At 37.3% G+C, this 12,145-nt stretch overlaps 1 protein-coding gene across 1 annotated transcript in view; it reads right to left on the bottom strand.

The window, feature by feature from the left end:
- Positions 1-12,145, bottom strand: part of LOC134536562 (intermembrane lipid transfer protein Vps13D) — a 416,290-nt gene that overhangs the window by 119,061 nt on the left and 285,084 nt on the right. Inside the window, exon 53 of the mRNA XM_063376313.1 lies at positions 4,212-4,438. Within this exon, the coding sequence (XP_063232383.1) occupies positions 4,212-4,438 (227 nt within the window). The remainder of the gene's footprint in view (positions 1-4,211; positions 4,439-12,145) is intronic.

Below are 12,145 nucleotides of genomic sequence, written 5' to 3'. Positions count from 1 at the left end.
CAAATGCATCAAGGGTAATTTAAAATAAGACTGTTTTGGTGAAATAGGGACATATTAAGAAATATTTTAGTTTCGTATTTGGTGAATAATGCACTTTTTCAATAAAAACTCTCTCTCTATCTATCTCTATCTCTATCTCTATCTCTATCTCTATCTCTCTCTTTCTCTCTCTCTGTGTATGTGTATGTATATATGTATATGTATATATATACATATTTAATATATATAAATATAAAAAATAATGCAGAAATCTCCCGTTCTAAAAGAGGATATCATCCTACAAATAAAACCTTAAATTCTTGTCCCTATTTTTATAGAACTACAGAAGAGTGATTGTTCAAAACATGTTAACATGTATGTGCCCGGGCTGGGTAGGTAGGGGCCTACCTGGGCACACACACATATGCTGTGCAAACATTCAGAAAAAACAACGCAATTTAAAAACAGCACAGATTACCCAAGTAATATCTGCTTACAAATTGCATTTAGCAATACACCAAAGGGTGGAATAGTAGTTATGTGTCTGTGTTTTGTTTTTAAACTACAGTGAAAGTCCGTTATAGTGAATACGGTCTATAACGTAAAGTCCGCTATAACGATAATTGCCATCGGCACCGTCAGTTTTGCATATGCTGCGTAGGATAAAATTTTTGGATATAACGAATGCAGCGTGGGCTCATTTTCGCTATAGCGATAGATTACACACCTGTAATTTTGCTCTAAAACAATGAGAACACATCTACAATTTCCTTAATAAATGAGAAACAGCTTCGCACTATTCCACGCATCCGGCAAATAAATCGCGCATGATGTGGCCATCTTGGCAACACCACAAAAGATAGGGCCCCACAGCGAGCATAGCTTGCCTCGCAACGATGAAAACAACAACACAGCACAAGGTGGGGCCCCACAGCGAGCATAGCTTGCCTCGCGGCAATGAAAGCCGACTGTAGCCCGTAAATGAGCATAACTCGTCTCACACTTGCATGTACATGCAACAGCATGTGCCATGCACGTTCCACGAACATGGAACTTGTCAAGCTCATCTCTTCTCATCAAAACGAAGCGGCGTCTGAAGATGATGACAATAATGACGACGAACCAAGTGACGTATCTGTTCCATCGAGAAAATCAATGATGGAGGCACTTGACACAATCAGTCGTTTTTATCAGCATACAAATGCTTCGACGAAAGATTTGATGAACTTCCAAGAGGTCCAGTCGTTTATTTTGTCCGAAAGTCTAGTGAAATCAAGGCAAACGAAAATTGATACGTTTTTTAAAAAGTGATTTTAATTTTGTGTTATTTTCCAAGGGTCTGTACGAGTGATTATTTTTGTGTTACTGACCAATTGTCGGAAAAATTATTTTATATAATTTGTATGGTTGTCCAATGTAATTAGAGATTTTTGATTCTTTTTTTTTGTTTGACATTTTTCATAGGTGTCAATGTGAGTAATAATGTGACAAATTTTAAAATAAATTTCACAACATCTTTGAGTTTACATATTGTTAGTAAGTATTCAAAACTACGCAAATATGCACCCAATATCATCAGCCTATCGCACGTCTCCAGCAAACCAGCTGCAGTCAAAGCGACAAGAAGCGGCCGGAATGACCTTGCGTGACCTTGCCCGCCCGTCGCCATGTAAACAAACAGCTGTGCGCTTAGTCACGATGTGCGTGACGGCCTTATCACAGCCACGCGGTCTCATATTTCGCAGTCGGCAAGTGCTGATATAGCTTAAAAATTTTATTTTGGTAAGTTTTAAGTATATTTCCTTATTTTTGTTGTGAATTTCCATAGTAAAAATAAGCAGGAAAATAATATATTTTAAAAATGCTACAAAAATAAGATTTTTTTTTAATTTTGGCTATAACGAAAATTCGCTATAACATAAACTTTTGGCGCCGTTATAAATTTACGTTATAACGGACTTTTACTGTATATTTTTGGAAGAGTGAATACAGCCAAAATGCTTGTTTTCATAATAACTTTTAGGCATGAAACTTGGGGTAAAGTTTATTGAAAGCACTCATGGGACTTGCATTACACCTTAATCTCCATTTATCCGCCACATAACGTTATAGATACTGCTCAAATCTCATAGTTGTCCTATGCACGACGAGAAGACTGCCTGCCAGAGCCTTGCGCGTAAGAGGCGACACCGCGCCAGAAGCACGAGCGAGCATCGCACTTATCATCTCGCCTCACTAACACAGATACACCCCCGACTAGGTGAGCACCTTAACAAAGCTGTACGAAAACATAAGAACAAGACATGTAACATAAACCATTATATTTAACTAATTGAAGTATCCAGGGTTGCCCGGGGTTTACGCACAGCGAATGAGGGCTTCATACAGAGGGATGGAGCTAGTTTTTTTTTTCAAATCTCACATTCACCTACCTCTTGTTTTGAATGTAAATATGAAAAATTAATTATGGAGTTTAATAAGTTGTGGAGCATGCTAAATGTTGCCACTTACCCTACATTCAAAAGTATCTGAACACTTTTAATATCAATCTTTGAAAAAAGTCACTGGCATTAATTGCACCTACATAATTCAATGCAAATATAGCCAAGTTTATTGTCAGTCAGATAGGGCAGTAAATATTGGAAAGAAGTTCCACGATTTATTGCATTATTAAAATACATTCATGGCAGAATTTTGTGTAAAATTAATCGGCCTATCGAAGTGAGGTCTCCGTAAAAACTAGAGTAGCGTTTGCATGTATGTATGATAGTACATGATTTTGTCCGACAATAACTTTAAAATATTTATTTATTTATTGTTGTTTCCATAAAATTTGGTAGAGAGGAAGGTATTGCCAATGGAATTTTTAAGTTTGTGTATGAGCAAAATGGTCAAGAGGTTTTTGATACACATGTAGGTTTCAAAATCAAACACATTACTTTAAGTTCTGGCTTGGAATCCAAATAAGGTAATGTCCATATACATAGATCATTATACTGCACACCTCAAAGTGAACTACAGAAAACAATAAACAAAATAATTTAATAGAATTATATGTACAACTTCTATAAGAATGTATTAAAAAATTTGCACAATTAACTACATTTAATATTATTTAGTTGTTAGGTTGTAGATTACAGTGAAACCTTATTAATAGAAACCCTGTTAATACTACAGATCCAATACATTGTCCCTAGAAATTACATAAGAGTTATAAATAGTGGTAGGTAATTTATTTAATGCAAAAATTATGGTTTTTATGTAATACATAATTGTTTTTGTTACAAGGGTAAAAATTTGCATATAGTAAAGGATGACTACTACAAGTACCCCAGAAAAATGCAAAGAAAAATATAATATTGATGATGTTGCTTAGGTTTAGTGTTGATTGGGTAAAAAATTAGAAAATACATAATATTCCAAAATTTTGGTAGGTTTTTTTTGTTTGTAGTTTTTAAACCTATACTTTATTCTACTGTCTTAAACCACTTAAAAGTAGTACAATACAAAATATTTTTTGTGCCACAGGTTTAGCCATCCTAAAATTGTATTTTACAATCCTTAAAGAAAGTACATTTAATGCTGTATACAATTGTGATCAAGATTCCTTGGTACGTATTCTATTATTTTGTGTACTTTGCATGTACTAAATGAGAATTTGAATTTTATTTTGAATTTCATTTAGAAATTTTCTTAAAAATTGTGATTAACTATTTCATGGTTTGGTTAATACAATCCTTGCTATTGCAAAATGTAAAGTGTTTATCCCTTCAGGTTTGTATTATTAAGGTTTGACTAGGTATATTGCAAATATAAGTTATTAAAATGGCATTATTTCGGTTCAAACTATTTCATTTGGTTTATTTTTAATTTTTTTTTTTATCTATATGTACCTTTGTAAGGACTAATTTTAACAGAGATACAATTTAAACTTTGAAGTTTTCCTCAGAAATGTTTTTTTTAAATTTAATTTGAAAATTATTAGTTAGAAGATAGGAATTATTTTACTTCAAACTGTTTTGTTGGTATGATTATTGGTTGGTTTTTATCTGTATGTGAATTTGTAAAGACAAATAGCAACGTACCTAGGTTTTCTCAGAATATTGTTTTCTGATTTAATTTGTAAATATTAGCCAGTAGGTTGGTAGTATTTCCTTCCTTATACCTAGGTACTAACTTCAGTCAGTTCTTGAATGGAACATCACGAGGCGTTGGAGGGCGGGGGGCGGTACCTGCGGAAGGTGGCGGTGAAGGCGATGTAGATGAAGTTCTCGTAGGTGAGGCTGGCCCCCTCCCAGGTGTCGCCCGACTGCTCCAGGTGGGTCAGGTCGTACTGGGCCGACACCCCTCCCGGGGCCACCAGGGTCACCGCGTGGGCCTGCGTGGGCTCGTCCCAGGCGTACGGGACCGAGGTGTGGGGCCGCACCACCGCGTGCAGGCTCTCCGTCGCCACGCAGCTCTGCGCCACACACTCACACGTCCATGTCCGCCCCTATCGGCAGGCTTTCAGTCTACAGATTCTACAATTTCTTAGAGAGCCACAACGTGTCTTTTCTCTGTATCTACATGAAATATTAACATATTGAAAAGAAAAAAAATATTCACTTTTGGCACAGCCTACAGGCGGAGGTAGATTTTGAAGTACCTATTTCATCTCAAAATACATTGGAAACTTCTATAAACTCCTGGAACAGTTTAAGAATTTAATGTAGCCTACATAAGATCATATATGGTCGCCAATATTAAAAAAAAAAAGATTAATTTAACATTTTATCATATTCCATGCAGCAAAAATATTTTCAATGTTTTCAACTTAATGCATCCAGCATTGAATGTCTTAACAAATATCATATTATATGCCTACTAAGGGAGTTATGCAATTATTTTTGATCTTCAAACACTATTTTTCATCCCTTGCACTAATAACGTGATTGTATAAATTGTTTTCTTCAACAAAGGTTTCAGGTAGGGATGGGCCGGTCGAATCCTCAAATCCTTAAATCCCACCGAATCTATAGTATTCAAAAGATTCAAAATTCGAGGGAAAAGATTCGGGATTTGAGGAAAAATATTGATGTAAATGTAGTACTTTAAAAACTTAAATGCTTACAATTTACTTGGCCTGTTTACGTTTTCTTTGGAACACATCCTATTGAGGTACAGTAGAACCTCAATAATACGTGATGGTCGGGACCGAGATAATCACCGATTACCGAATTTCACGGACTAGCGATTAAATGCCCGGAAGGTCTTGTCAAGCTTCTCAGACACTGGCGTGCAGCTGGGTTAAGGCCAAGGTCATGTGATGTAACATCTCCCGAAGCTTACTGCGCCTTGGCAAAAGATGGATAAAAAATAGTAAACTCCCCATTATTCGTGTTAATTGGGACCCGCAGATGCCCGGATAATTGAAATACTGTAAAAAAAATTGGTTCTCTGTAAAGTCGGTTTACGGACGATAGTTTAACCTGACGTCATAACAAAACATTGATGAAATGATTGATCCAGAAGAAAAGGAAATATCATATTCGGCCTGAGACTAAGACGTAATAGGCTTTTGCAACCAAACCATTTAGGCATCAATAATATTATATTCTTTGAGGAAGAAATTTTTTTTAAAATTTGAATCATTTTTATTGAATTATCACTATTTTGTATCGATACAAAGGAGTGAAATGAAATGTACAATTTAATTAATAAATTTACTTATATTTGCATTCATTAATTCAAATATATTTATTACTATTGAAATGTTGCATGCGCCGTATTTATTTTTACAAGTACAAAATAATTTTTGCACCTGGCAGTATTTGAACCGACATCCTTTGGATTGGAAGTTTGCGACGCTGACCGCGCGGCCACGAGGCCATATATGTAAAGTAGTAGTTTCAAATGGTATATATATATTTATAAACTTTTTTTCAGGGTAGGGGAATAATATTATTTCGTTTTTATAACACGATTTGATAACAAATATGCATCTCAAATACACCAAACTTATTTATAATGTGTTACAATAGTTTTTAAAACATCGAGCAAAAGATCCCGGGTGTAATTTGAATTATGTGTAACTGTAAAACACCATTGTTGGTTAAAAACGTATTTGAATATTCAACATTACTTTTAAATAACTGTACCGATTATGCTAAAAATTGGTGGACGAACGTTAAATTACATAATATTAATAATTAAAACGACGAAAATATGATTGAAAAGTCAAATTGATGGTTGTTCCAAACGAGTGGAAGAGAGATGTCACGCATGCGTACAATGTGCATGAAGAGAGATGCCACGCATGCGTACAATGAGCAAACAGGAACATCCGTAGTGGGACATCCGTAGTGGGACACTTTTCTGTGCGTGCAGGCAGCGTTCATCTATTTATTAGACGTTGTCACGTCAAAAATAATAAACCCGGATAATCCGCTCACTTAGAATTAGTGTCTCGGCTTAAAAAAATACAGCACTGCCTAGCCATTCCGAAGAGAGAAAGATTAGATCGTGCTGACCTTGCACACATAAATTTTGAGTAGCCCCCCCCCCATCCCCCCACGCCCACCAAACAAAGGGAGACGGGAAGCAGAAGTCAGGACATCCCCCTCAAGTTTAAAGAGTGACAAATGTGACAGCTGAAAGGGGGGCGACACAAAGGGTCGGTACAAACAGCGTTGCAGAGTTTGGCGGCCCACGTGATGGCTTGTAGTGTTTGCCGGCCCGCGTGACGTTAATTTTAAGCGCTGACAATTTTTACTTCTCTTTTTTTTTCTGCTCTTTTAAATCGTCCCGGATTATCCAATTCCCGAATTAGCGCATCACGGATTAACGAGGTTCTACTGTATTATACTTTAAATTTGTTATTATATAAAAAAATTATGAAGCATGTACTGATTTGGGAAACTTACTTTATATTCATGAACATGGTTGCATTGTCGCTACATTGGTATCAAATAAGGCATAAATCACAGATGTATTCTAGAATATGCTAAAAAATAATATAAAGCACATTTAGGATCTAGACTAGTATTATGAATCTTGTTTTTTTTAATAACTTAGACAGAGAAATCTGTTACTTAGTAATACAACAATAATGCCAACTTTCATCACAAGTTACGGTCGCACATGTAGTAATAACAATAAAATAATGAATGACAAAAATTAATACATTATACAATTATTATTTTAATCGCGATTCAATTTTAAATATTCTGATACACATTCTATTTATGAATTTTTTTTGGACCAAGTTTGGTTTGTGTAGACTACCAACGTTAAAATATGTATTATCTGAGAATTCCATGATGGCCAACCAATGAATTTGTTAGCCAATCATTTTGAGCAACACAAAAAATAACTAATATTAATATAAAGAATTTTAATGGACAAACTAGAGAAAACACCCCGTCGCTTTTAACTTCGGGCATATTAATCACTATGCTTTAGTGAGGCTTAATTTTAAAAGACGCACGACAATATTTATAATGTTCTTAAACCATTGAAGCCAAGATGGCGCCTTTCAGTTTCCTTTAAATATTTCAGGAAAGTGTTTATCTTCATTTGGGACTTTAAACAAATGTCAAGTTGGTAACTACAAAATATTGTTTCGTCGGATGTGTAATTTCGTTTTCCGATTTCCGTGGATACATTAATCACTGTACTCACAGATAATGCCTGAATGCCTTAAATCCACCAAGCTGGATTCTACAGCAATTGATGAAGTGACCAGATTCTTACGTGATCCTACAGTTAACCCAGAAATAAACATCCTGGAATACTGGAAAACTCAGTCTGCATGTTCACCCAGGCTACATAAACTGTCCAAAATATATTTGTGTTCACCACCTGCGACAGTGTTCTCTGAACGTTTGTTCAGCACTGCAGGAAACATGTGACCAAAAACGGAATCGTCTTGATCCAGACCGTGTCAAAATCCTTGATTTTTAAATAAAACTTCAAGGGTTAAATAATTCTGCAAAATGTTTCATTTTTTCTCTTAAATTATAAATTATTTTATAATTAACCCTTGAGATCTGGATTCGGATTCGAGGTGTGGATTCGAGGTACTGTTTGGGATTCGGATTCAAGATTCAGATTCGGGAAAATTGGGATTGGACCCATCACTAGTTTCAGGTAACATTAAGATGGTTATTTATAAATTCCAACAAATTTGATACTAAGAAAGTTTTAATTTTTTTCAAATTTCACCCCTTTTTTATGGTAACAGTTTGTTTCATCAAAAACTGTTTCAGCCAAAGTTATTAGATAAAATTTAAGCATTTACAATCAATTATAATGGATTTGTTAGTATATCTATTAAAAATGTAATAAAGTTCTGTCTTTTTACCCTTGTTATTTCCACCCCTTGCACTAATGGTTTGTATTACCAAAAATGGTTTCCAACTAAAGTTTTAAGTAAAAATTTTAAATTCTATCACTCATTTTTTCTACTCCTTGCAGCAATGGTTCGTTTAATCCAAAATTGTTACAGCCAAAGTTTTTGATAAAAATTATAAGATTTACAAAATTTTCGAATGCATTCAATGTTGTGCCCATGAAGGGAGTACAGTAAAAACTTTTTGTTGCGACCACCTCTCTATTACAACCCAATTTCGAGGAACCGTGAAAAATTGCCGAAAATCTGACAGAAAATAAGTTTCTTGTGGTGAGTAGCGTGTTACTGCGTTTCTCTTGCCGAGTGCCGACTTGTTCGAACTGCCGCAGCGATGTTTATTTTGACAGCTCAAGCAATTATCTTTTCCCGTGGATTGATAGAAAAAGGTCGCTTCACCCAGCATAAAAAAAAACAAGGCTAAGCCACTTATTCCCCACGCAGGAAACACACTGGCTGCCGTCTGTCTCCCTCGCAGTTATCTTTCTTCTAACATTCCACGTCTCGCCTCTCGCGCGAGCAATAACGAAGCGACCACGCATTTGGCCGTTTTATGCTTTGTTTGGTGACAGCAGCTTGATTTTATACGGTATACAGTGAAACCTCTTTAATACAAACCTGAAGGGACCTAAAATTTTGCAGTTTGTATTAACGAGGTTTGTATTAACAGGTGCATATGCTCACATTAATAATAATCGACAAAATCAAGTATTGATTTTTTACTCGAAAATTAGTAAAATAGAGAATTAAAGAGGCTTGAAAAATTCATTGATTTTTTTCTGCACTTTTTTAGTTGCATAAATGTCCTTTACTGCACTGCAAAGTTTGTCGAAGGAAGACAAGACATCAGTGTCTACATCACTAGCAGCCAGAACATTTTCCAAGACAATTAATGCTGAAGAAGCTTCATTTCTGCTTGGAAGTTCGTGAACGTCGTCATCCACATCATCACTCTCTTCTTCTTCTCCATCTTCACATACAACTGGAACAACTTTGTCCAGCTCACTTTCACATTCATTCAGTGGTGCAGCTTTTGTATACACATTATCATCAACATGAACATAATCTTTGAAGTTGCCAGAAGCACCATGTTGCTGAAGTTCTTCCCAGCCTTCCACTAGGTCTGAACTTTCATCTTCGGGACTTTCATCTGTTTTGCCAAACCCACTTTTGGCAAAACAGTTTTGGATTGTTGCTGTTGATACTCTGTCCCAAGCCATTGAAATGTTCCTCATTGCATCCAACACATTCCACCTTGGCTGAGAAGACTTCTGTAGCTCAAGCTGCCTAATGAGGTACTTCACTAGACGTGTCCTGTAGAACCTCTTGACTGTGGCAATGATGCCCTGGTCCAGTGGTTGCATGAAGCTGGTTGTATTTGCTGGCAGGAACATCAGTGTGACATTATTCAGCTGTAGCCCATGAGCTGAATGTGCTGCACAATGATCTAACAATAGAAGAACATTTCTGTTCAGAGTTGCCATCTTCCTGTCAAACTGGATTAGCCACGACTGGAACAATTAACTCGTTACCCATGCATTTTCATTTGCTTCATAATCACAGGGCAGTCGAGCAGTATCAATACCCTTGAAACATTTAGGTTTCATTGACTTTGAAATTACTAAAGGTTTCAGCTTTGTGCTACCATCCTGGTTGCAGCACAACAAAACAGTGATTCGTGCCTTGCTATGTTTGCCACCATGACAAGATTCTCCTCTGAAGGCCCATGTCTTGTTTGGAAGCAAGTTATAAAAAATTCCGGTTTCGTCCATGTTAAATATGTCGCGTGGCGCATATTTATTCAAAACTGGCTGCACAGAACCTAGCCAATCAAGTCCAGCATCTTTGTCCACATCTGCACTCTCTCCACAAACAGCTTTATAAACCAAATTATTTCGCTCCTTGAATCGCTGCAACCATCCATTACTGCACTTAAAGTCATCAATTTTCAGTGTCAGTGCAAAATAATCTGCCTTTTGTTGGATCATTGGCCCGGACATGGGTATGTTACCATCCCGCATCTGATGAAACCACTCCAGTAGCTTATCTTCCAGTCCCTTGTGTTGAGGACCACGCATACGTTTTTTTCCCTTTGTACAACTACCACTCGCGCACGCTGTTTCGGATTTTTCTCTCTTGCTCACTATCATCGAGAGAGTCGACAACGGTATGTTGAAGGCTTTCGCGATTTCCGTTTTAGACTTACCGCTATTGTTGATGCTACTTAACATTTCCATTTTTGCTGACAAAGATAACTCGTTCCGTTTATGCTTCGCCATTTTACAGCACGCTGGTTAGTTCAACAAAAGTAAACAGATAAAAAAAAGTGTCAGAGTGACCAACCCAACATCATGCACCACGAGTCCCGTATGACAGCATGTTCACCTCGGGGGACGCGGTATTCAGTTGGAACAGCAGCAGCTAACGCGAGCAGTTCATTGGTGTAAAGGGAGCCATGTTCTTGGAACAGCCCATGCGGCGTGTGGTTACGGTTTTGTATTGTAACTCTCAGGTTATTGTGGGCTTCTACTTGTTTGTATTCTGTTTTTAAAATGCGTAAAATTCTTTAAATGGGAAATTTATCTTTTAAATAAATATTTTTCTAATCAAGGTATTAATTTCAATAAAAGCAATTTCCTTTAAATAGCCGCGTTCATTCTAGTGCGTTTTCTATAGTTTGTAGCACCGCACTATTTTCCGTTGTCTATGAAAAATATGGTTGTTAACAAAACAAGACGTGGTCGTAAAATGTTTGCTGTTCGAAGTAGACCATTTACCGTACAAATTATTTGCAGTTAACAGAATTATAGTGAAGCTGCGTGCACGTGATTAAAGTGTGCGATTCTTGTTCTAAAATTTCATTCAGTTTATCCGATAATAAAACAATAGTACACTACGTGAGCGGACGTGAGGTTACTTTGTAATACATAATAACAAATATTTCGTATTAACCGTATTGATTGACATTAAATATGCTATCCCAGTCTGAAGGGGAATTAAAAGTGTTCGAATGAACGCGAACTTTGAAATAACCGGTATTTTATTAACGAGGTTTCACTGTATTTCTTTTCATAGGACCCTTGCTATTAAAATACATATACAGTAGAATCCCGCCGATGCGACCCCCCTCTGATGCGTCCATTCCGTTTATACGACCGATTTTTGCGGAACCGTGAAAAATTAGAGCAGAGAAAGTCAAAAATTTGAGTAAAATCGGCTGAAAAACAAGTCTGTTACACTTTGTTGGGCGCTGTGTGTTCACATTATTTATCTTGGCGAGCGCTGTACTGTAAGCAGGCAGGCATTCAAAAGACGGCTAAAAATAGATACCACCCCTCTAGACTGTCCACGCTAGCCAATACCGGTAAACTGCGCGCATCACCTGATAGCATCTACGCGCGCGTCTATTGCCGTCCCGGTCCCGTGCCGAAGTATTAGGTGCTTCAAGTGTGCGTGAGTGATAAGATAAAGAAGGTGAAGAGAGAGCGAGCCCTGTCAGCAAGTGTGTTTGTGGGAGGGGGAGACAGATAAAAGAGAGCGAGCCCTGCAGCAAGAGGAAGTGGTGAAGGTTGACATTTACGTCACTCTCTCGCTAGCTAACGATGCTGCTGGTCGCCAGCCACCCCCCCCCCCCCCCCCCCCCCCCATTTTTCACACTCTCTCTTTCTCTCTCACACACACACACGCGCGCGCTTACCCTACTTCTCGCATTCCTGCACGTCAGCCAGAAGGACCAGAGCGATAAGCGCAGCCAGACCACCCGTTGTCATGGATGCAACC

This window comes from Bacillus rossius, chromosome 11, assembly GCF_032445375.1.
Source record: "Bacillus rossius redtenbacheri isolate Brsri chromosome 11, Brsri_v3, whole genome shotgun sequence".
NCBI lineage: Eukaryota > Metazoa > Arthropoda > Insecta > Phasmatodea > Bacillidae > Bacillus > Bacillus rossius.
Note: the sequence above shows the minus strand (reverse complement) of the source record. Positions and strands in the feature narration are given on the sequence as shown.